At 41.7% G+C, this 26,325-nt stretch overlaps 1 protein-coding gene across 2 annotated transcripts in view; it reads right to left on the reverse strand.

Annotated features, from left to right (window-relative positions):
* LOC130175415 (plexin-A1-like) overlaps positions 1 to 26,325 on the reverse strand; it is a 260,949-nt gene that overhangs the window by 39,632 nt on the left and 194,992 nt on the right. For both annotated transcript variants that reach the window (XM_056385882.1, XM_056385881.1), the window contains exons 13-19: positions 23,659 to 23,810; positions 22,469 to 22,589; positions 21,726 to 21,862; positions 19,457 to 19,624; positions 11,190 to 11,283; positions 7,959 to 8,195; positions 4,030 to 4,173 (exon numbers count right to left, since the gene is read on the reverse strand). In XM_056385882.1, coding sequence (XP_056241857.1) covers positions 4,030 to 4,173; positions 7,959 to 8,195; positions 11,190 to 11,283; positions 19,457 to 19,624; positions 21,726 to 21,862; positions 22,469 to 22,589; positions 23,659 to 23,810 — 1,053 coding nt within the window. The remainder of the gene's footprint in view (positions 1 to 4,029; positions 4,174 to 7,958; positions 8,196 to 11,189; positions 11,284 to 19,456; positions 19,625 to 21,725; positions 21,863 to 22,468; positions 22,590 to 23,658; positions 23,811 to 26,325) is intronic.

Below are 26,325 nucleotides of genomic sequence, written 5' to 3' on the forward strand. Positions count from 1 at the left end.
GAAACATATCCTCTGATGATTTGAAGACAGCACAAGTATAAGGAATAGTAAGTTGGTGACACATTTTCTGGGCATTTTTCTATTTTTATTCTCCTGACAGACTGAAGGACTGACGGAGGAACTTAAAAAGCTGAAGGCCAAAACAACAAACAAGTTTCTTCGAAAAACTCAAGGGAGGCACACAGCTGCCAACACACAGCTGAGCATCTAAGGGGACACACAAAGGCACACTGACATACACGTTCAACACTTCTTACTGTACACCCACCGACCCACACACACACACACGCACACACACACACGCACACACACGCACACACAAGCCCAGTGTGTCTGGACACACATTGGGGTCCCCTGTATGTAGGTCATTCTACATGGGGAATATTATTGTGCCACAGCTGTGTCCTTCTCTGCAGCTCTGCAGACAAAGATGTGCGCACAAACACAAACATATGAGTACACTCAAGGATCGAGGCACAAACACAGTGCATGTAACCACACACACACACACACACACACACACACACACACACACACACACACACACACACACACACACACACACACACACACTCACTCACACACACATACAACCACAGACGCACACACACCATAGAAGAGATAAGAACAGACAGCTCTATTTTTTCTTCGGCTATTGTCAGGCGAAGGACTAACTCCACCACCCCCGCCAACACATCGCATCGTTCCGATATTCAACATGACATTTCATTCAAAAAAAGAGAAAAGGGAGGGTAAAAAAAAGAGAAAAAATTCAAGAGAGTTGCACCTTGGAGCTGGCTGTATCCGTTGAGAGCTATCATACTGAATTACATGGATGTGCTGTCAGTGGCTTTCTAGGTATATTGGCTGTAGCTAGCGGGGAGTAAATGTCATAAAGATATAGTGAAATGACTGTGAAAGGACATTGGTGATAAGTTTAAAAGGGGCAGGAGATTGGGGGGTGGGTGGGTGGGTGGTGGTGGTGGGGTGGGGGGGTTGAGTGTCTGTACTGGCGGGAAATTCAGACAAACAACCAAATATATTCAGAGTGAGTGCTGCATCGCCTGGTTGAGGTCTGACCTTCCTCCATACAGATGCTCCAGGAGCTGCGTGGCGAATTTGAAAGTCTGCTCCAGTCAGAGTGGATCAGGGATCTCAGTCTGCAGTCTGATGACAGCTCAACACGCTGGACAAGTTAAGCTGAAGAGCTGCCGCAGGACGGACGCACTTCTGAGCTCCGTTCTTTGACTTTTTTTCTTGCACTATTTCCCGCTGTATTGTAATTTTATTCAGTAAAGTGAAACACTAGAAAAACCAAGGTGACATCGACAGCGTTCAGGCCGTGGGTGGTAGTGAAAAACTATGTTGCAGCTTGTGACACTTCACGTGGAAAACAGGAAGTATAACTGGGTGGTGATGCGACGATTCTTTCACTTGGATTTTCTGAGAGTTGGACAAAAATTTGCACATCAGAGAAAGTTTATACAGTGAACGAGGTTTCTGGATTAAAGCTTAGAGACAAGCTTAGTGTCTGCATATCAGTGGCATCCTGGAGAAACAATTCTATTCTTAATGCCACCTTTTATGTCTCTGCATAACTGTAGGACAGAGCTCCACTGTCGACGTTGCCTTGTCATGGACATAAACTGTAGCAAAAGTGTACACTCATATACTTTTTTTTAATCTCTTAGCCAGTATGGCATACATAATTTAGCTCTCTGTTTGCCCACATTCAGTTGTAGCTCATTTTCTAGTCTTATGAATAATATGTTTCTAGCTTACAGGATCACACATCCTATTATCAATTAGTTATGTGAAGTAGGTACTACATATAAACCTTTTACTGAATAAAAATCTACTTGCCATATTAACATGGCAGGTTTGTCATAAGAGGAAACCCTATATCCTCTTGCCTTTATTTGACAGCTATCACCACTCACCGAATCAGGCCTGAAACCTGGAGTGGAGTTTAAAAAGGACAGAAGCTGAGTCCCCGTAGGAGGCGGGGGATGCCCGGGGGGGAATTTAAACATGCACTCTAAGATGAAAATAGAGGAAAATAAATATGTTTTCTGCTGTTGGGTATTTTTGAAAACTGCTCAAAAAAATGTCTTGACAGCGGCACAGTCCCTGCCTACCCACAATCCATCGCATAGACGTGGACTATGAACTTTATTTTAACAGCTTTATGTTCAAGAGTGTAATTTTTAGTACTTAACTGATTAATTGACTGGTAAATGAATCAACAACAATTGTGATAATCTACTCGTGATTATTAAAAATGAATTATCTTTGGATGTGGGACTTTTGTTTAAATAACATAAGTAATTTGAAGATGCCACCATGAGCTCTGGGAAAATGTGGAGGGCGTTTTCCTCTATTAACTGAAATTTTATAGACTAAACAATCAAAAAGTAACTGACAGATTAATTGTGAATAAAAATATAATTGTTAATTGAAGCTTGAATCATTTTTGTGTTTTGGCCTGTACAAAGATGCTGATCAGGTGCTTGTTGTTGCTGTCTATAACCACGTACTGCTTTCTTTTCCGCCCGCAGTGTTGCATGATTTAATGCCGCCAATAACACACACCGCAACCAGGGATGTATTAAAAGAGCTCTTATAATATATCCATGGGCGCGCCATACTCACATAAGTTGCACTCAAGGTACAGCAGCATTGACGTGTCAATCCCTGGGAGTGAATGTGATAAAACAGCTGCTTTTCTGGGGAGTTACATATGTTGAGATGCAGCCGTCTCATATTTAGTTGATGCATAAACAGCCATTTAAAGATCTGTGATTGCTGTCACAGGGTCAACAGAGTTTTTTTTTCCCCCAGAAGTTTATTTCCTTGTTTTTAAGGAAACTTGAGAGCTGCTTCTGTTGGTGTGGATGATCTTTATCAAACATCTACAGTCGAGTCTCCTGTTCTTTGTTTGCAGTATAACAACATGATGAATGTGACAGAGTTTGGGGTGCAATGTGAGGATGAAAGAGGAGATGAGTACGGGGCAGCGGAGACGAGTGTAGCTTTGATTAAAGTTGAGTGTGAGTGGAGGATTGGTCTGTGGATTTACCGAGGGGTTAGGCACGTTACACTCTGTGTACTATTAAATGTCTACACCTTCAAAGTAAAGGGGAAACTAATAAAAATACATGAAAAATGGAGATGGCACTGAGGGACTTGAAAAACCTCTCAAATCCAAAACTGCCAGCACCTGCAGAAGAGAAGTGCTGACGCCTGCACAGCTGTTGGCGCGGATACGCTTCAGCGGATGGAAAGAAACACGGCTTTACGTCTGCACACATGGCTAAAGGTTCACTCTGGTCATGGTGAGTGTATAATGCAAACAAATGAATAATTTCCCCCGTGAGTTGCAACATTTCAGACACTGTCAATGAACATTAACAGCACTAACGACGGTGAATCGCTCTTTGTATTTTAAACGTTCAGTCATACTAAACTTCAGCTGCCTTATTTTGGAGCAACAGGCTAGCTGAGGGCCAATGAAGATCAACATGTTAATTAAGCGTTACATATTTAACAGCAGCCTCGGTGTGAAAGCTCAACGGAGCACATCCTAGATCCGACAGAGGAAATCGTTTTCGAAAAAACATGAGGGATAATTCACATAACTCACCATCAAGGTTAGAGTGACATTATGGGGCTGAGATTGTCAAGCTGGAATGTTTTCATATTCATAAACATCAGCTAATGGGTCAGTGTGGATATATCAGGTGCTATTTTTTTTTGTCCTTTTATAAATTGCTTTTTCAAATAAATCCTGCAAACTTGAAACTGACCCGGTACTTTAATAAATAAGAAAGATAAGAAATTACATTATGAGAGCAGCCTCAGCCCCTTAATATCGAGTGAATAAACTTTCAGATAATCAGTTCGGTGCACGCGGGGACAAAACGGGACAGAAAAGTGGAACATTTAAGAAAAGTCAAAGTCACAACAGGTCAAAGAGTCACTGGTGGAGACAGAGATGAAGAGGCAGGGGACACAGAGCGGTGATCTGACCGTGACTTTGTGCTGTCCGGTGAGGTTGGGCCATTCACACAGCAGCTGGCTCTCAGACAGGGTGAGGACGCAGGGAGTTTCTCCAATCAGCACCGTGTAGTTCAGGCGACTGTTACCCGGAGCGGCTGGGATCAAGTTACGACCCTAAACACACACACAGAGAGAGAGAGAAGATGTGAGGGAGGAGAGGCCTTCAGCTCATTCGTATTTTCACACAGACATTGATCATGTTGTAGGAAAGATTGTTGATGAGCAAGAAACTGAGTGAGGAACCATCAACACATTTTCTTTTTCGAATGACCTTCAACTCTAACCCTCTGATTGGTTAACAATGAAGTGATTCAATATGACGTTAATAGTTTTCCTCTTTTTCTGTAAAGGAATGGAGAGAAATGAGACACAGTCAATAAAACTGCTCAATTAAAAAATGCTTTAAATATTTTTTCTTCCCATTAACAAATCCCCCTGATGACAAAAATCTTTAAATTTTTTTTTTAAAAAGTTGGTATTTATGTTAATTTAGGTATTTATTTATTTTCTAAAAGTCTCAGCAATTTTTTTAAGCAGCTGGGCGCTGTAGTCTTTTGCGAATGTTACTCAAACAGCAGTAAATTGTTCATTTGTTGGGGACTATTTTCAGCTGCGGATGAATACATATTAGGCCCTCCTGTATATACGGCAGCAGGACAAAGCATGTGAAAGCTGGTTGACTCACTGATGTGTTTTTAACAGCTTTGGACAACAACGATGGAGCTCTATGGCACAGAGGAATAAGACACATCAGGCTTTGGATATAAACACGGAAGTTGTTAGTAAGATCAATTCACTGTTGGTCTTTTAATGGGAGTTTTGTTGACAACAAGCTGTAACTGTAGGCTTGCTGATGCACTGTCTTTGTGTATCTGATTGCGGTTTAAGGTATTCTATTTTGAACTATAAATCAAGCCGCAGAAGGAAAACGAGAGAAAGATGAAAAAGAGGGAGATAAAAGTGCACTCGTGCCTACTACAGGGAGGCACACACACCCTCACCCACATGGACTGGTGCTGGTTTTTTCCTCTGTCCACAAAAACTGAATTCCACACATAACGTCTGTACAGGAGGTGTGTAAATTCTAACATTTGTCAATTTCAGTACCAGTTTTTCATTTCAATATCAAGCCCAATTTGACACACACTTTGTCTGTGATGGAAGGGGAGGGGGGGGGGGGGGGGGGGTTAGTGGTGTGAAAGGAGGAAAACCAAGCAACAGCAAGAAAACAAAAAGCAACAGGGGGAGAGATGAATACAAAGAAAACAAGATAGGAAATGTAACAAGAAAACATCAGGAGAGCGGGAGCGAGGTGTGGAGAGAGTGGAGAAAAGATTATGAGAGAGGTAGAAAAAGATGTAAGGAATATACTCAGAAGTGAGAAAGAAAAAGAGGAATGACTGGGAAACAGAGCTAGTAAGAGAGTGAGACAGCGAGAGAAAGGGAGAGAGAGAGAGGAGATAGCTGCCGTGTCTCCCGCTGGCTTAGCAGTGGGACACAGAGACAGACTCCGTTTTCCAATCCCGTCGTCTCTGCAGGCTGCCACCGAGCCCCGCTCTGCAACCCTGTAAACATGCATCCCATTCCATCTCGCAAACACACACACACACAGACACACACACAAACACACACACGCAGAGTTCAAGCCACACACGCACTTGAGTCACAGCCACACACAGAGCTGTTGCCACACATACACACAACAGGCGAGAAGCATCATGCGGGGACTTGCTCTTGGAGACAGCACAAACAAACACACACACACACACACACACACACACACACACACACACACAGGGAAAGCACTCAAGAAACACCAAGACCAGATAAATATTTTTTTCTCTCGTTAACACACCTCAATGAAAACACACCCGACACTTCAGATGAGAAATTAATTGCGTGGCGAGCGCGGTGCATGCATCTGAGAGAAACGCTACCCCCACATCCCATCTCGCCAAATTGCATTTTTGTCCATCTCATCAGCGCTTCGACTAGGTAGGCAGTTCCACCAACAAGCCAAGCAGGAGATTTGGCAATTACAGAGAGGCTCTTTGCTAATAAATTATCATTTAAGAAATAAATCATGATGGTTACGCTGTTTTCAATTTTTTCATGGAAATAAACACGGGCACACGCTCGCTGTGATAACACAGGAGATAGTCAAGGCATATTTGAGCAAAAGACAGAAACACTGAACATTGGATTCAATGCTAATCTGACACATCAATGTGATATTGATCTAAAAGAAATGAATAGTATATTGTCTCTTTATTGTGAACACTCTCATTAAAGTTGAAGTAAATGTGTTTAACAATTTGATATACTGTACAGCCCACGTAGTGTCAGCAGTTAAACGACTGATGTGTGCACTTGAGAGATTTAGTTTTTTACCTCCTTAATAATTTTTGACTAATCTGCTGGTTATTTCACATTCATAATAGCACATATATTCCTTCAGAAACAGCCACATTAATGCCTCTCCAATCACTCCTCCACTACATATTTCAGGTGAGCTTCAGTGTAATAATATAATGACACATACACTCGACGCGCAAATTGCCAATTAATTTCATAAACTTATGTCCAATCACTGTTAATGAAAATGAAAACCAATATAATCCAAATCTCCTGGACTCTGGGCCTGTGTGCTTCCACGCTGCCCTTCCAGCGCTAGAAATTAATTACACAAATTGAAGGCAGCGTTATTTAAGAGGGCTCGGGGCTGCAGAGGAGGACGGCAGTCAAAGAAGTTGCTGTTAGTTACTGAAGGACAGAAACAGGCCTTGGAAGGTGTGGACGATCACATTCAGCTTTCAATTATGAATTTGTGAGGGTTTTTTTTTTTTTTTTTCTTTTTCGCCTCTGAGAGACCTTCTATCGCATTCAAGTGCTTTTTTTTCTTTTTTATGAGAAAATAAAATGCCAGCGAGTGTGTGCTTGTGTGTGTAAGTGAATGTAGACTTTGCCATTATTAATACAAGATTGGTTCAATATGTTTGAGACTCTTGTACTCAACCAAAAAGCTATGTATCTACCACTGCCTGAGACTTTTTTATATGGCTGCTCAGCATCAATACTCGGTTTAATGGATGTTTAAAAAAAACAAGAATTCATACTATTTTATTTTATATTATTATATCAATATTTTATATGCTATATCCACCTTTAGCTCTGTTTACAATAAAATAACAGCAGCCTCTTCCAGTGTTGTGCTGTACAATGATCTTTGTTTACATAAAGTATACTTATACTACCAGGACTATGTAGCGCTACACTGCAATACAAAACGATGCTGTTTCCTTGTGTCCATGTCTTTTACACGAATCAGCTTTAGCTTCATTCTTTTACCATATGTCCTGAATGGACAGGCATAGCAACAGTAACTAAGAGAGGCAGGGCTTAGTGAAAGGTCAATTTAGAAGTTTTCCCATCAAATCTGACCTGATGCTTTATAGTAACTTGTAGGGATGCTCTGGCAGATAAAAAACAGACAAACTTATTCCATCACAGTGCAAAAACAGGGATTATCTCCTATTTCTGGTCTTCCTAATGCATTTACTCCTGTCATGTGAAGGATCTATTTATCTACCTCTGAGCATACTGGAAAAAAAAAAAATTAATTAGCCTGAAATCCGCACCATTTTCTAACACCAAGTAAATTTCCTTGTAAGTGTCAATAGCCTCATTCCCAGCGCATAAGCTGTCTAGAGGCAGGACACGGCTCCATTATAGAACAAGTCCCTGACAAGTTGAAATGTGTTTACAAAGCTTCCTTGATAAGTACAAGGCTAAACTGTTTGCAAGGCAAGAACAACCGATCAGAGCTCTGATAAAATAAACTGAAATGTACAGAATTACAAAACAATGTTTTCAAAAAATAACACCTCTGCCTTTCTAACCTTAAGAATGAGCGGTGACGTGGGTTTGAGCTCCAGTATTCCAGAGGGGCTCAGTGGCTCAAACACGGGGTCGGGGTAGTAGCTGAATGTTTCATTGACCACAACGAGAGCGTTCACGTTGTCCATGTAGAACCCAATCTCGTCCGGGCCAGTGCCGGTCTCTGAGAAACCGAGCTCGGAGTCTGCCACCGACGGAGCCAGGCACACCATGACTGAGTTGTTATACACCGTACAGTTCTGAAAATGAGAGAGAGGAAGGAAACAATCAAGTTCAAAGGTCCCATATTGTATAAAGTGAGAGTACCATATCTATATATCCATGTCATATATTTTTGATATGGTTTAGGTTCTATATTAATACTGTGAAAGTATCAAAGCGCTCAGTCCACAGAGTAATGCACACGGCCTGTATTCAGAAACTGAGCCTCAAAACGAGCCGTCATGAGTTCTGTAACCTTGTGATGTCACAACAAAGCAGTCACCACTGTCATCCATGCCCCAGGCCCCTCCCACCTGAGCCATCCAACCTCGTAGGATTTAGTATCTCTGAGTGTTTACCTGAAATCTGCTATGTAACTATTTGGTTAGTCAGCCAATCAGAAGAGAGGCTCAGTGCCGCCATTCTTCTGATTGGCTCACCGACCTCAACTACACTGAGATGGCTTTTGGTTCTTAAAACCACAGATATATTTTCTTGTGGATATCAACACGATAAATAAAATACCTTAAAATGTAAAATATGGGCCCTTTAATGGCTTATGTTTCCAGTCATCAGGAGAATTTTACCATATTTAAATTTGAGGTAATGAGCTGTAGTAGGGAAACAAAAAAACCTTTAGTGTTCTTCGAATGAAAACACATACACTACAATATATGAGAGCGGAAATCTAAATATTTTTTCTAATAATCTCGTTACGGCTCTATTTACAAGGCTATCATGTATAAAACAGGTAGCACGGCCTCCTTTTGAGATACTGAAAATAACCTGCAGGTTATAATTTTCTTTCAAAATGGATCTATTGGTTTTGTAAATCAATGCCCTGTGAAACTGCGATGCTGCTATACTTATTGAAAATGGAAATTGGTTGGAAATTTATGATCAGCTGTTAATAATGGGCAATGTGCTGCGTGCATTTGCTTGTACCTGAGAATATTTCACATCATTGTTTTGGAGAGTACGTGAATAAATGATGATGGTCATGTTTGCATCAATTTATACAACTGCCTGGAGGACCATACAAATGTTTTTGCTTGGTTTAGACATTTTACTACAAATATATTTTAGATTGCTACCACAATTCTTTGCGTATGGAAAGGAAGCTTAAGAATAACTGTCATATTGATTTTGGTTAAAGTGCAACTGGGATGTATAAAAATAACTACAGTGAATGAAAAAAATATATCTTCATCTTAACACCGATAAAAAAAAAAAAAAAATGTAAATATTAATTGAAAGAACATGATGTGTGTTATTTGTGTTGTGAATGCGTCACTATTAAGCTGTCAGATGTTCGACATTGGAGCATCTCACCAAGATGTGAGTTTTCAAATGATTCCGCACATTCAGTTTCATCGCAGTGCAATTCCCTTTTGACACCAAAATTAGTGGGTATGAGCAGTTTTTTAAACGTGGGTAAACTAGCTAAAAAAGGCGATTGACTCCTTTTACACTGCCAGCCGGAGAGGACACACACGCGATGTCACCACATGCAGTTACAGAGCACACACACAGATGCAGGGGAGAAAGAGTGAGCTGCTAGTCGCTTTGCAAACTTGGAAAAATGGACCTGTCCCGTCTCATCCCCGGGTTGGTGCTCCTGTCAGTGTCTCTGTGTGAGGCGCTACGATCGGTGATTGTGCGTTTTTAAAACTTATTTAGGGCCTGTGGCTCACTCTTTTATCCCCGTAGCCACCGTGTTTCTGGTTTAACAGCACACCACTGGGCAGGTGACAGGTGTATCTAACAGTGTTTGTGCTCTTGAAAGATGTGAAAAATGCCACAGCACAGAAAATAGGTGAAAATAAGCAAGTTCACATGCCGATTGGAGCTGGAGCTGATAAATACCTCTGCTCTACCTCTACTCTACCTCTACATCTAAACGTCTACCGCAGAGTCATTTGACCTTGGTGTGAATGCTGATTGTTCCCTTTTCCATTGCAAAACAAAAAAGCCTGATGTTAGCGGGTCTTAGCAGGTTTTTTAAACAGTGGAAAGGGGGCTGAATAGCAATGCCACTCTGACAAAACTAAAAGCAGTCATGATGTCTGCTGTGACCTATCTTAAAAAAATCTCTGCAAGTTGCACCAAAATGAATAGGAACCAAAGGTTGGGATGGTGAGACAAATGTATTGAAAAATGTAAAACACTACAGTATGTTTTGGAAAATGGCTGGCAGTTAAGTACTCGCGATTTTGTAGTAAATGGGCGACAACATTCAAAAATACCAGCATGGTTCTTTAAGTGCGAAGTAGTGCTTTGATAGAGGGCTGTGTGGGATGCATCGTGAAGGCTGTTTGCCTCAATAAACGACAGCTTTATCTGCAGGTTGAAGTGCCTTAGTATTGTTTGAAGTTTAGTTCCCTAACGCTATAAACTAAAGAGCTTCAACTCATGGTGACAATCATCAAAGTGCTTTGTGAATATTATCCATAGAACCGATGAAACTCTTCGGCTCCTTCAGCGGGACTTTAGGTTTTTTGTTTTTTTTTGTTTTTTTTTCCTTTCTTCTTTATTCCCCAGAAGATTCTCTGCCTCTTCCCCCTCTCTCTCTCTCTCTGTCTCTCTCACACATGCACACACAGTCTCTCTCATGGTGCCTCTTTTTGTGACACAAGCACTCATGTGGTGCGGTGACATTTGAAAAGCTGTGTGGCCTGAGGTAGCGTTAGATGTCTGAAGCTGTAGCTGTAGAGAGAGGAGACGTGAGCAAAACACAGAGACGTAGACTGTCTGCCGCCTTCAGCAGTATTATTGAAGATGTTGTCTGCAGAATTTCTTGTGCGTGTCAAGGTGCATGTCTGAATCTCTTTGTATGTATCTGAATGTATGTATGTATGAATCTGAATTATGTATACTATACATATTACATACCCAGGTGTGCTGGTGAATTTTCGATTTGTGCATATTAGCTTGTGCATGGTGGTGTGTGTTTCCGCACTGGCTGCTTGTCAGTGTTAACCTGTCTGTTAGTGTGTGTGCTTGTAATGTGCGTCAGTCACTTAGATACTCACATGAAAGGATTCTGCCTGTCCATACTTGGCCCTGATCTTCGGTTCACGGATGGTCGCGAGGTTGGTCCCGCTTACTGTCAGCAGAGTCCCACCACTGTGGGGACAAAAAAAAAAGAGAAGTGGGAGGTGAGTGAAAAGAAACGGCTGAAATGTCGGCGGGCAAGAGCTCCTTCAGGGCGAACAAATCTCTGCCTGATTCAGAAAATTTCTTATTGGTAAAGGCAAGATTTGACCGTATTAAACCAAGACCACAATCTTTCCCCATCTTAAGTCCTGCTGGTGCTTAAACATAACCATTAAAAGTTGAATGATGCTGTAGCTGCTCTGAGCAGATACTGTGCTGCAGGAGTGGATATTTAGCCAAAAACCAAATGAAAACTGAAAAACATTTTACTGATATATTCGGATATGATAAATAACAATTAATTAAATAATTGTTTTAAAAGAAAACATAATCCTTGCAACATTATGTTTCACCCAAAGCGTATTTATATTTGCAAATTAGCTCTATATGAATGTAATTTCCAGGAGACAGGAATGGCTAACATGAAAAGTGATGATAAGGAGCAGAATTAACACAGACATTTGCAGTGTCAACACACAAAATATTTTTCATAAAACTGTGTAGTTCAGCACTTCATGTATTATTAAAAACTTGAGAGAATAACAGCCTGACCACTATGCAGGAAATAAAGAATATTTGGCTCCAAGTGTGGAGCGGAGTGCCCTGGGCGTCAGGTAGGGCTCAGGGATGAGCTGTTTCTAATGGAGTTAACAGAGAAAAAAAAAAAAAAAAAAAAAAGTAGAGAATGAGAACACCGGGGAGCGCATGTGTGAGTGAACCTCAAAGAGAAGGAGTAGAAAGAGGCTGAATGAGAAAGTGAGTCAAAGGGAAAGATCCACAGAGATATTGCACATTCTTCGATCACAACTCCATCCACAGTAAATATGGGCTCGTCCTTGAGCCGGTGAAGGTCACTGCACTGATGCATTAAACTCCAGAACTTGGGTGAAGCCCCTGAGCATCCTGAGTAGTGTGTGGAGGCAGACTCACACCCTCTCAGTGTAGAAACATCTACTTGTTTGGATCAATTCCTAAAAGGATTTCATGTGTTTTTTAGAGTTTGTGATTCAAGTCTTGGGAAAACGTTAGGCACCCTTCAGTGGTTTACCTAGTTGGTATGACCCAAAATGATTTGTGGACTTGTTTCCTTTGATGACCCCCCTCCGAAAGTTACTAGTGCTGAGAGAGGATCATGAAGTCACGGATGAAATAAAATCTATATCATGGAGGTCTCTTGACACTTGTAAAGCCAATGGAGTTACTCTGTCCTTTTCACTGCTACACTTAAATCGGATTTATAAGGTTTTCGTGAAAGCCGTCTTACCTTCTCGATGCCTCCCTAGCTTTTTTTTATAACGGCAGTTCCAACCTCTGAGTACTCTACTTGATTTTTCTGCAAGAAGATCACTGCCTTTCACTGCTGTGCCCCTGAGAAATATAGTGTATAGGATTCCCTATCGTGTTTCTGTCTGCAGGTTCCCCATCGCCTGGAGGAGGATATACTGTAGTCTCTATCGCTGCTGCCTGAAATAAAAGGCTGAGATAATAATGTATCCTCAAAAAGTCAAAAATGTGCAGCTCCCTTCCAGGCCATTGGACACTAAAGCATTTTTTAAAGCATGGAGTGAAAACCCAATGGGTATTTTGGGCCTTGGTTAAGGTTGTAGTTCAAATGGTCAACACCCATTGTTATGATATCTCACTGAAAGGGGATCTCATCTCTCTGCAGATGTCTCGCTGGCTAGGGCGAAATGTAATACACCTAATTCTCTGCTCAGAGATCCCTGACTCTGACTGCTGCTTCCACTATCTACACCTTAAAGACAAGGGTTTTAAGATTTACTCCCTCTGTTGCTTCGGTGATATCAGCTCTCTGTAGGGGTGGGGAACTGCTCATTGTCACTTCCTAGGACTTTTTAAGTAAGGAAGTCTCTATTCTGTAGACAGATTTGCCACTTGTCTCCCAGTGTGCTGTTCTTTCAGCTCTTCTCACATATTGTGGAGCTCTACACCAAAGTATAATTTCATCATTTTTGAAAAACAGACGTCTTGGTGTATCTTGACCAATCATCTTTGTACCGGAGCTGGCCCTATGAAATAGCTACGCTCTCTCTGTTCTTTATCCCTTTATCCCTTATCCACCATTCTTCCAGGATTCATGATAACTTGAATGGCTTTGAGTAATCCAGCAGGTCTACTTGTACTATTTCCACGTGAAAGTGATGAACCTGCCCCATAAATTATCCTTGGACATTTTGCCATTTTGCTGAAAAAGCTGGGAGCATTTTCACCGCTTTTACCTCGTGCAGTTGCAAGTGGATGAGTGGTGACCAATGACCCACTGCTTTTGAATTGGAGGATTAGGATGTAATAGCTGCTTTTGACAAGCCTTCCTGTCTCTACACCAATCAAAGATAAGACAGAGCAACATCCGCTGATTCCTGCCTCCCTGACCAAGAAGGCAGGACGTTCCTGTGGTAGAACGAGTGGTTGTTAAATTTGAGAAAGTTCTAAAGATCCCTTCAACTAATCTAGGCAACGTGTCCACAGGTCATTATAAAATATGTTATAGCATCATGTGACTCGCTCGTCCCTGGCTTGGCTTGCAGCTCAGACAGCACCCTCTCCAACCCTCTACCACAGAAGGATAAGAAAACACGTTCCTTCGGTTATCCATGTATTAACATTGATTTCTGCAATATACAGGAGTCTTTTCATTGTAGACATTAACTTGACACTTATCCAGAAACACAAAATGTATCAAGCACCAACAGTAGAGTAAAGTGATATGGTGGATAGCGAGTCTTGCTGGCTAACGCTAGACATCCATCCCTCACTCTAATCCAGGAAGATTTACAATAACAGTAAATGGATAACAATAGGGAAGGTTAGGGTGTAAATGATAAAGATAGCTGTACCATCTCCTGCATTGTTGATAGACTAAAGGATTCAAGTTTGGCTATTCTTCTCAGCTACATTTTTTTTTTCACTTTTGGCAGCTTGCCCATTACTGGCTCAGGAGAATGAGTCTCATTCATTCTGAGTCTCTTTGGTGTTTCTATGACTGTAGATGTTATTGGGGGCTGACAGCTGACACGGCTGTAGCACTACTTGCTTCCACTTTAACGTACCATTTGCATTCACTTTTTGTGATGCTGTACTCTTGTCATTTCCACTACAGCACTGTAATCTTCAAGAGCCAAATTCAGCTGGAAGTGAGACACTTCAAGTCACTATGGCTGAGTGCCATGAAACGCTGCCACGATGTGGTGAAATTAATTTTGCACCAATCAAGCCCGTTTTGTCGAGCGGAGTCTAATTAATGTTAAAAAGTTTAAATTGTAATATTGTAAAACTTCCATCTCAAATCTTATAATGATTTTTTTAATCTCATTCTTTAACCTACGCTCCACTTTGAATGTAAATTAGTTGTTCTAGTGTGACAGCCGGGGAACGTTCTCCTGGATTCTTCTTCTATTAGTTTGGACTGTTGCCATGCAGTAATATCATTTATTTAGCTAGAGTAATATATCAATAATAAATATGTTTTAATGAGTACCTTAAATTTTATAAGTGTAATACATAATGCCATACAATGCCATATTAACCTGGCGTAAAAACACCTGTATGTTAGCTACATAGTGTAAGCTGTGGTTTGCTCATGTACTGTAAGAGCTGTAAACAAAAGAGAGAGATGAAGGCAGCTGATAAACAAGGGAGCAGCAGCCACATTCAAATGAACTCATTTTTAATTGGAAGTTTATGTCACTGCCACAAATGCATCATGGGACAGAGCAGGCTGCACTTATATAATACTGCCTACCCTCCACCTCCTTTCTCCTCCTCCTCCTCCTCCTCCCCTCTCTCTCTCACCTTAGCTTGATGTATATTTGTGCTGAGTCCCTCTGTCCCTGTTGCTCCTCTCTTTGTCTAAGTGAGTCTCTTTAGCTCAGGTACATGCTTCAGGGAACAGACAACAAGACAATCAGGATAAACTCTCAGGGATAGCTGGGGAAATCCAACCACTGTTGTTAGTGTGTCTCTCTAGATGCTCTCCCTCCCTCGCTTGCCATCTCTGTCCTCCTTTTTTCCTACCCTATGCCTTGTCCTTATTCTCACCCGGTTTTGGTCTAATCCTCCTCTCAGTGTAACTGTCCTTCATTTTTGGTACATTTTTGCGGAGCTTTCTTGTAAGTTGACTGTAATACTGTTAGCTCAAAATGGAAATTTGAGCTAACATAAATGAGACACACAGACTGACTCAAACCAGCATTTAAAGGAGCAATTTGCAAATGTTGCTATTACTACGTAGCCAGCGTTAGCATTAACAGCTGGTATACACCAGTCTTGCCAAGAGCTTCAGCCATTGTTGCATTTAAAACACACAAGGTTATAACACGCCCTCTGAGCAGCACTACATCTTCGGAGCAGACTAGATGCTACACTGACAGAAAGTGACAAAACAGTCCAGCTGGTTAGTATGCTAAAGTCATAGAAATAGAAGCAAAACAAGAGGGTTGTTTTCCACCACTGGAGACAGCTCTTGGCAAATGAAAGAGTAAAGTTTGATGCTGAAAGTTTCATCTAGAGTGGTTAAGTAAACAGCTGTTAATGCTAAAGTTGGCTAAGTAGCAAAAGCAAAACTTACCAATAGCTCCATTAAAGCCTTGAAGCGAAATTAATTTATTTAACAAAATTGCAGCAATCATTGGATTAGCTTGTGGTTAGCAGTATGGGTCTTTTTGCAAAAATTGACACTTGATTTTAAACTGACCAACAGAAAGCCATATTGACAGTGCTAACATTGAGCCCAAAAAAGCTACTGTAGTTCATTAGCTTTTTTGCATTGTCCACTTTTTTTTTAATCCTCTTCTGTTGTTGTATGAACTGTTCCATAAAGGAGGCATGGTAAGCAGACAGTTACACGGGAGTCAGTAGTAAAAAACAATTTTTTTTGTATCAGCAGTGGGAACTGACTCCCTTCGCCACCAAGCCTCTACCTACCTCGTGAGGACATGTAGATGAACTTGCTTATGCCACTTCCTGATGTGACCTGTATGCTTGTTATAAAATAAATACTTTGGTTAATCAGTTTGCACTTTCGGGATATTGAGGGAATTGCCTGCTTGTTGCCTGAACACCTATATTTAGTACAACCAGTTTGCTAATGGTTACACAGATTAAGGAGCTGCACCGGAGTAGTAGGGGGATTCAGTGACTCGCTTAAGGGCAACCTTTTGACAGTACTTGCTGAGGAGTGGCAAGCCTCATACCATCTGCAGTCTGTTTGGGAGAATATCTGAATATTTTGGTCCAAAATTGCTTGTCTAACCTCTGCTGCAACCCAAATAGCTTTCCTCACTGTCCCAGATGAGCACTCCTCATTGATTTATTTTTGAAGTGCTCTGTCTTCTTCCTAAATGGAAAATCATCAGCCAAGCACAATGATAATGCACTCTCTCTCTCTCTCTCTCTCTCTCTCCACCTCCCCCCTTCTCTTTTTCTCTTCTCACTGTCTTTCATCCACTTTTGCTATCATCACCCAAGCACAATGATAGTACTCTGGAGGCGTGCATGTATTCGCACAAAAGCAGACAATGAGGCAGATATGAACCAATATGATATCACATCTCAGTCGTTCGTTATGCTTTCTACCTGAGCCAACATGTGACACCGTAACGGAGGGCGCTGGCTGAAAAGCATCAGCTAAATTAAAGCTTCTAGCTCTAGCTTTAAGCAACACACACCTTTTGTGTATCTCGGTTGTGTCGTTGTTTGTGAGGTGTGGGTGTGTTGTTTAGTGGTTTTCTCAGCCAGATGGAGGAGGGATCTGGGGCCAAACATCAGGGACTCTGGGAATCAGTGGGGTGTGTGTGTGTGTGTGTGTGTGTGTGTGTGTTTGTGCATGCTTGTGTCTTCTATATGTGGCATCATCATCCCTGAGTGAGTTTCCTCAAGTAGAACCCTAGTTTTGAGCTTCACAAGCACACACACACACGTAGCCTCACAGCAGGTGTGCAGGGCAGTGATTGGGCCTTAGCTGCTTCTCGGCCAGTCCTACTGAGCAAAGGGATTCATCAACACTCTCCTCTAACAAGCTCTGCATCTATCTGCTACCATCTACTGATGAGTCACCACAGGGAAGGAGGCAACACAGAGGAGGAAAGAAAGGAGTAGGAAGGAAGGAGATAAAATGAGAGGAAACTGGGGCTACACAGTGGCCTGTTTCAACATCTCGAAATAAATTAAGAAGGTAGGGAATGAAAATAGACAGAATAACAGCGGGAAATATATAAAAGAAGAGTGCACAGTAGGTGTTCTGATATAATATAGTAGATGGGATTGGCCTTTTCAGATAGGTGAGTAACATAAAACTGAAAACTCATTAATCTGGACAGAATTTTAGACTCTGCCAAATTACAGAAGGTGCTTTTATGAAAGACAAAAATGTTCTGTAGGAAGATTGTGACCCTCATTTCCAGCCGGCACCCAGCTCCAATACCTAAAGATCCAGGATCCAGGACAGGACTTGAATCACACAAGGATCATCAGGTGCAAATAATCAGTGCGTATTTGGGAATGTAATAAATGCTGTGCTAGTGGGTGAAAAATCAACCACATATGTGCCTGACACAGGATTAAAATCACTGATTAGTCCGAGGCATATTAAAACCACCCAATGTCCCACAGAGAAAAGCTGCTGAGGTAAGGGATAGGTTTTGCAGTACCAAGTATCTGTCAGAAAGACCAGTGTGTGTGTGTGTGTGTGTGTGTGTGTGTGTGTGTGTGTGTGTGTGTGTGTGTGTGTGTGTGTGTGTGTGTGCCCTCCAATGCCAATAAATCTACTTTAATGCGAAACCTTTGCTTGTGTGTGGTCCTCCCCGGTGATGCTGCTGTTATGTTCAATGCTGAGTAGTAGAGGGTTTTAATTTATTTAGCGGGGGATATACTCTGTAGCATCGCATGACAGACTGTGGAAAGCCGAGTGTGAAACCGAGAGTTGCATTAGTTCAGGCAGAGAACTTTAGCCTCGCATATTATCAGCTGATCAGCATTAGCTGCCTCTTCAGTCACCAATCACGTTCAAACAATTAATGGGCTGTATAATCTGACAAGCTCACACTCCTCATTTTGGGATCAACGAAGCTGCTGCTGCTGCTGATTTCCTCCACTCAAAAAAGGTTTTACTTGAGCCAGATGAAAAAATCTCCAGAGGCACTGTCAATTTACCTCGATCCAAACCTGCTGTCGGAGCTCACATCGAAGTATTTAAATTTTCCCAAACTGCTTCAAGAACGCGTCCTCAAATTTGTCCTGTCCCGTCACGAGCACTAGTATAAAAGTCAAGGCCCAAATCCTGATTTCCTCAAGCTACTATCTTCTCAGAAAATCCACCCTCTGTCAGGACTAACTATAAATGAAGGATATTTGTCTGTCTGTATTTAGATTTTCTTGACAACCACTCATCCTATTGACTTCAAACTTTGCAGGTGTATTGCTGTGGGGGCACAAGGAAGTGTGGTGTCTTTTGGATGAGCGCTTCTCGAGTGGAAGCTTCAAACATCGGTTTCCTACATGCAACCTGACGTGAAGAAAATGGCAGAACTGCACTACGAGGGCAGTGTAGCACCCGGACTATTTACAACGTGCTCAGACCAGGATTTTAAGAAAAGGCCTACAGCTCTTTCTACGCCATCACCCAGACGCTATTGGAGCGGAGAAGCCAACTCCGGCAGTAAACAAGACTGACGGACCACTTACACTGCAGGGTGTATTGCTCAGGACCAGTGTGAAGTTATTTGGATGATGCTCTCAAGAAAGAGGCCTAGTTGGATTAACACAGACCAAGCAATCGGCCCCTACAGACAGGCACATTTTGAATGGGCACCGCACTAGTTAGACAATATTCCAGTGGGAAACAACATTTATGTTTTGGTGCATTTATTGAGTTCCTTGTAAGAACTCTCCAACATTGGTTCATTTTAGGAGCAACAGCCATTTGTTGCTATAACTAATCAAATATCCTCTGTCAACCAAAATCTGTTAATTAGTGAGATGACAAGTTGCCAAACACAAACAACCGAGCCAAGCCAGTTTGTCTTAAAGCCCTGCTTGAGCTACAAATGGGTATTGGGAGCCTAAATGGACTAAACACAATAAAAAAAAGTGCAGCTGAATAAATGATCACAACACAGTGGCTCACCTGGCGATGCTCCAGTCTGGTTCAATCCTCAGGACAGTGGGGTCTTCAGTGTAGTTAAACTTGACCTCGGGGTTTCTCAGCTCAGCGTCGTCGATGTCCACCAAGACTGACGAACTGCCTGGTGACAGTCCAGCCGGTGTGACACACACTATCTCACGGGCGTTCCTCCTGGATGGACAGAGAAAAGGAAGGAAAAGTTGGAGGAAGGTGATGGAGCAAGCATGTATACTACAGTATCATAGGGAACAGTTTTGGACTGAGATTTGAAATCTATAAAGGTTCTGCTTTGCACAGGAAAGAAGAAAAGTGAAGTGAAATTATTTTAGAGAAAGCAACAATTCACATATTAACAGAGAGAACAGTACAGAGAGGCTGCAAGGTCACAGGAATCACCTTTGGTTAATCATAGTGGGAGCTTCTGATTGCAGCACTGTAAGCCATCAGCAATAATGTAATTGTGTGTGCACTGTATTGTCTGTGGCACCATTAATACCTGGTATTATCATATGATCTGTATCGGGATACATCGTACTGATATACAATCTTCGGGCCTTTGCGTTAACACCTGATATACTTAACTGTTCATGTTGTCTCATATTGGGATCAGATCTTAAAATGCAAATGAGTTAGGAGGGGCTGCAGGGGTTTCCTACACACATTGTCTGTCCCAGGTCACTGGAAGCAATGTCTTGGATGGGTGGCGTTCATATTAAAATGTTAAAATAATTTCTTTTGAGATTTTTTTTTTTTTTTTTTAAATGTAGTAACACTGAATCGATTGAATTGGCTGAGATCTGATCACAATATGAGCCAGACCATCTCCAGATGTGGCTGACCTGGGCGCAGTGCAATCACAATGCATTCAGCCTGCATTTACACTTTACATTAACATGTTTTCCTTCGCCAGATAGGATATCCAGATTCAGCTCGCATGTAAATGTCAGGTATAAATGGCATTATATATAAAGCATATACAGCGTGTTCAGCGACAAATCCTGTTCACTTTAACGAAGAATTGTATAGTGGAAATAACAGCAACAGCTCTGTATTCCGTGACTAGTGTAACCTCTCCTCCACAGCTTGTCGTTCTTTTATATCAAAAGAAATGAGATAGGTGGTTTACTGTAGGGAGGATTAGAAACAGGGAACTGAAGTCATGTTTAATGAAGTTTGTACCTGCTATGATTGGTGCTCTGAAGAGGATCAGCGCCACCAGTCACAAACACTGGGGTTGGAAAGAGTTTGTGTGTCTGCGTGTGTGTGTGTGTGTGTGTGTGTATGCGCTGTAAATTTGTGTGTCCGTGCTCGCGTGTCCCATAGGCAAAATAACATTTTCAACCGCAGTCTTGTGTGCAGTCCCCAGTAGCTACATTATCTAATATGTATTTAGCACAGTTGAGTGGTGGCTGCTTTTCTGGGCCATGACTTCACAGGAGCGACTTGTGTGTGTGTGTGTATGTGGTGTGTGTGTGTATGTGTGTGCGTGTGTGTGTGTGTACTTTAATGTAGTATTGCACATTCAATTGTGCCTCTACACACCAAGGCAGTCACATAGAGAGGGAGAGAGAGAGAGAGAGAGAAAGACAGGGAGAGCCTGTAACCATAGCAACCCCATTCACAAAGAACACATGCCCCAGCAACCTTCACAAGATGCCACAAACACAGTCACACAGTTAGGGTGCGACAGATAAAGACAGAGCTGAGGTGAGCGAACAGTCGTGGTGATGCTGGATTACTGTGAGGAGGCTGTGGCACAGAAATGACACTGTGACATCAAAGCTAGCATACAGTTGCTTCAATAGAGATTAGCTACGAGAAGCTAATCCATGCATTTGACATGCCAGCAACTGTGGTGATAGTTAGTTTTTTTTTTCACGCGCTAGATTAGGGAAAGCCGGTGTGAGTGCAGACAAAGGAATACTGTGTGTTTGCAGGCAAAAAGCATGTACATTCAGGATCCCCCCACCCCACACACACATACACGAAAACACCGTAACCTGACACACTGATTACATGCTTACATGTGCATGTAAAATCTTTACGATGATGACATTTTTTTCTTGCATCTAAACAAATCTTTTAAAAGAGCATGTTTATTTATACACACATATTTTCTGTTTTTATTAATCTCTTGCACTTTTTTTTACAGTACCTTCAGTCATACTTAAGAACTTGTTTTACTATTTTAAATATTCTTTATGATGTTCCCATTTTTCCATAGGGATGATTAAAATTTAATTTAGATTGAAGAAAAAAAACTGATCCTTACTTTTTGAAGTAGCAGGGCTGTGGTCCTATGCTGACAGACACGTAGCTGCCTGCGTTAAGGTTGCTTCCCTCGATGGTGACCCGGGTGCCGCCAGAGATGGGCCCCTGAGACGGCTGGATACGGGTGAAGTATGGAGTCTGGACAAGAGAAGAAATAAACACAAGTTTATCTTAATAGTAGCAGATGAAAAACTACATGATTTTACTTTCTATGCAAAATACAAACTAACCCTCAGTATCACATTAAGTACCATTCTCATAAACTGAGTAAGTAGAATCAAGATAGCTCAAGAATAAGAGTGAAGATAAATGAGATGACATTAAAAAACAAGTCAATAATACATATAAAATGCTATTTTAATAGGTTATATTGACAAAGTCATTCAGGCAAAACAAACAAGATTTAAAGAGCTTGAAAACAAAGCGCTGACCATCTCCAAAGACCTCCTAATTTAGCTTTTAGTACCAATAGTATTTAAAGTTTAATGACACAATGATCCTCCTTAAAAATGATAGCAGTGACATTAAAAACAACATTAATGTAACTTTAAAACTAAACGGTTCCCACATAATTCTTGAAAGGAGCTTGTGATATCATATTTGCGCTTCACTGTTCCATTCTCAAATTTAAAAATAATGTCCTTTGTTCTTGGAAACTTTTCAACAGAGCAGTGTCTGTTCTGAGTCATTATGGCTCTCATAGAAAAACTAATCTAACAGAGAACCTTGTTGTATAGTCCTTACCACAAAGGTGAATGGCCTAGGTGACAGGGCTCTGTAGTCATTGACGCAGTCTCTCACGCACACCTCCACCTGAGCTTCTTGGACCCTGTAGCCCGTAGCGTCGTTCAGCAGACACACTATTCTGTAGATGGAAGGTTGGAGGAATTGATTTTGAAAAGGACGGAGTAAGAGGTCAGGGTAAGGGTGATGATGTTGTTGTTTCTTTCTTTGGTTTCTTTAGTAACAAATCCACCTTAATACTAAACCAGTTTGCAGAAGTACACTACTGTGCCAACAAGATAACAAAAACAAGGACACACTGTACATTAACCACAAACAGAGGACTATCGCATTCGCATGCAACCATTGGTGTCCCTGATAAATCTGCAGTCCCTGTACTTCACGCACTAGACACCCCAGAGTGGAGTGAATGGTCAGTCACGTGACCCCAGCAGACTTTGTATGCATAGTACACTGCAATGAAATATCTGACACAATAGATTTGAATCCATGTCTCAGGAGTAATGAAAGAAAGTAAAAAAGAAAATAGAGCGAATCTGACGAGCACGGAGGGAGAAAATATAAAAAATATGACATGTTTGAAGCGGTGCAGGGATGTCAAGAATAATGTGTAAAATAACTGATGTGTGTGTAATATTTGAATAGGGATGCCCTCTATCTCAACATGCATCATTTCCCAACTAACTGCACTACAGAGAGATTGTTTGATCTGCGTGAACTCAATTCCTCAGCCGTGTAGGACCCAGCAGAGGAGTAAATGTCAGGATGGAGGGATGAGAAAAATAAAGGAAAGAGCATATGTAGGGAGTAATGGAGGGGAACGACAGATAGAATTTACAGACACACAAAAACCTCCCTCCCTGATGTCACTATCTTCTCAGCTGTTGAGCAAGGCTGCACATACGCAGAAACCATGCTCAGGCTGACTTTTCTTTCTGTCATTTCATCGGTCAGGATGAGAGAGGTCCGGGACACTGCTGCCTTTAGTGTGTGTGTGTGTGTGTGTGTGTGTGTGTGTGTCCTCATATCTATGAGTGTGTGCTCCAGTGAGAGACAACTGCTGTCTGCGTGCGCCTGCAAATGCATTTGTCTGAGCTTTGTGAGCGTACACACCTCTGTGCCATTTACAGTCTGTGCATGCTCTGTAGTGGCTGTGCGTTTGTGTGCGTATCCTCTGCTACTTTACTTACCTCTCTGCACTCACGTACTCCTCCTCAATAGGCACGCAGGGCACCTTGCCCAGCCTGACGCCCATCTGGATATCTCTGAACTGCAGACCAAGATTCTCCCCCAGGATGGTCACCCTGGTTCCCCCTTGGCGAGGCCCTGTCTCAGGGAACAACTGAGGAACAAGAGGACGGAGGGAGCGTGTACCGAAAAGAGACAGAATAGAGGAAAAAGAGACAAAATCAATATTTTGATCTTTGACCAGTGGATTCAAAAACATATTCACATTAGCATAAGTATACACATACACATTAATGTGCAGTTTCATATTCTGTCCCTATTCAACCAGTTTAAAATGTGAAAATGGTCCCCAAACATGACATTTCTTGAATGGGCATAACGCACATAAAAACACACAGAGCTACCAACCCACACAAATACACACACACAAACCATACAGAATTGCCCATATCAGGTGATTCAAGTTTTAATGAAGAAAAATCACCCTCTTGGCTTTGAAAAACACAGAAAATGAGATAAAGAGAGGGCGAAAAAACAAGTTATGCTGACACACAGAACCAAACCGGCGTCATCTCGGGGGGTTTAATTGAAACTTATTACGGCGGCTTGGCTTCGTCGCCGAGGCTGTGGCGCTGTAACGTGCAGTCGCGCTGCTGCCGACCCATAATGTGATTTATCTAGCCAGATTATGGCGCATAACGGGGACAGGTGTGGTGTGACAAAACAAATATGGTGACTGATGGACGGTGGCTGTCACACACACACACACACACACACACACACACACACACACACACACACACACACACACACACATTACAGCACGGACATGCACACGCAAACCTAATCCCTAACAAGCATCACGAGGTAATTATGTATAATCTGTCCATTGCCCTGTTCTTCTGCAGTGCTTGGCTGAGCAGTCAGTGCAGTGTGGAAATGCAAAGTTAGGCGCTGACAGTACGGAGGGGATACTGCTATTATTACAGAGCAGACAGTTATAAACAACAGACCTTGACAAATGGTGATTTCAGCAGTGTTGGACCAGTTTCGGGGGAAGAAGAATTTGTCTTGTCCGACACATGAGATATATAATTCTAAAGTTTTATATGGAGAAAGTCATCTGAGATCCAAACCCTTTTTCTGCACCCTGCTTCAGAACCAAAGGCTACACTGTTGGCTAATAAACAAAGCCACTGGAGCATTTGGACTTCAACTGCCTATATGTGTATAAAAACCCACTACCCACCAGAAAATAAAAATCATACATTCATACACACCGATACTACCATTTTAGAATTTCGCCAAATGTCATTTCAATTTACGTAATTCAGGGTGTCGGTCTTTCTGGAATAGAAGCATAGAACAAATAAAAAACTGGAGATTTTAACAAGGAACTGTGGGATCTTTTTGTTGAAGTAATCAATGTTTTGCAAAATTCAACCCAACGCCGTTGCACAAGTTCCCACTTGCAGGTTGCTTTGCTTTCCCCTTCTGACTGAACCTCTGCCCAACAGCTCTGTCTTCCTCTGTTACCTGTCTTTTTCTCACCATTCTGATAAAAAACATACTGTCCTACTTCCTGCAGTACTCTATTGTCCAAATATTGCATCAGGTGAGTACTAACAGTTTGTTCCAACACTGCCTCTGTAAGTTACTTACTCCCTGAAAAAGGCCTGTTTTCTATCAAATTTATATGCTTTTTCATTTTTTGGTGACCTAAACTTAAAATCCACCAAATAAAAGCTTTGCCTGAAAGTCAGTAGTAACAACTTCAGTAAATCATATAAAAGATTTGAAAAAAAAAAAACCTCAAAGAGTAGAATTAGGACATTTCTGAGTTTAGCGACTCACAGCCATACAGTAGTATCCAAAAAGATTTCACCGAGATCATCTAATTTTTTCCACAAACAAAAACGTATGCTCTCTGAATCATTTAAAAGATGCTACGATAACGTGAAAAAACACACATATGGATACTTAATCCTTTCAAATTCAATGAAGTACCTAATGATTCTTTTAAATGAACTTCATGCTCATCTTGCCAGGAAGCTACCGAATATCATTGCAACAGATTGTCAGACAAACCACATCTTGGATGCTCTCGCATGTTAGGAGCAAAAACACAATAATTTGGCAGACATTATTGTGCAATACACAAAGACACAGCAGCTCCAGGCAGACAATATCTGTTAAGTGTTTAAGAGAAAGAGTTTATAGTAATGTCTGAATGTAAGTGTTTTGTGTTGGTGTTTTAAAACCAGTACCTTGCAACCCACTATAATAAATCATCTGTAAAACAACATGGTAACTGGAGTGAACTGAATGAAGAGACCGCAAGGGAGACACAGAGAGAGAGAGAGGAGTGTAGCTGGGGATAATGCTGCCTACTATTTGGAAGCTGACTCACGTTGGAACCTCAGGCGCCAGTGGAGCCTCAGCACTTTGGTTCCAGAAACACAATAGCTGGTAAACAGTGACCGGAGTGAGTAGCCATCAAGCTCTAGGGTACGATATGGACAACAGATGTCAGGGTGTGGAAATGGGGCTTCGGCTGGTTTTGGAAGAATGAAGCTATGATACCACAAAACACATTAGCAGCTAGCCACCAAGGCCTGGGATATAAACACTGGCAAAGCCACAGACAGACAGGCAACAGAGAAAGAGAA

Source organism: Seriola aureovittata, chromosome 9, assembly GCF_021018895.1.
Source record: "Seriola aureovittata isolate HTS-2021-v1 ecotype China chromosome 9, ASM2101889v1, whole genome shotgun sequence".
Taxonomy (NCBI): Eukaryota; Metazoa; Chordata; class Actinopteri; order Carangiformes; family Carangidae; genus Seriola; species Seriola aureovittata.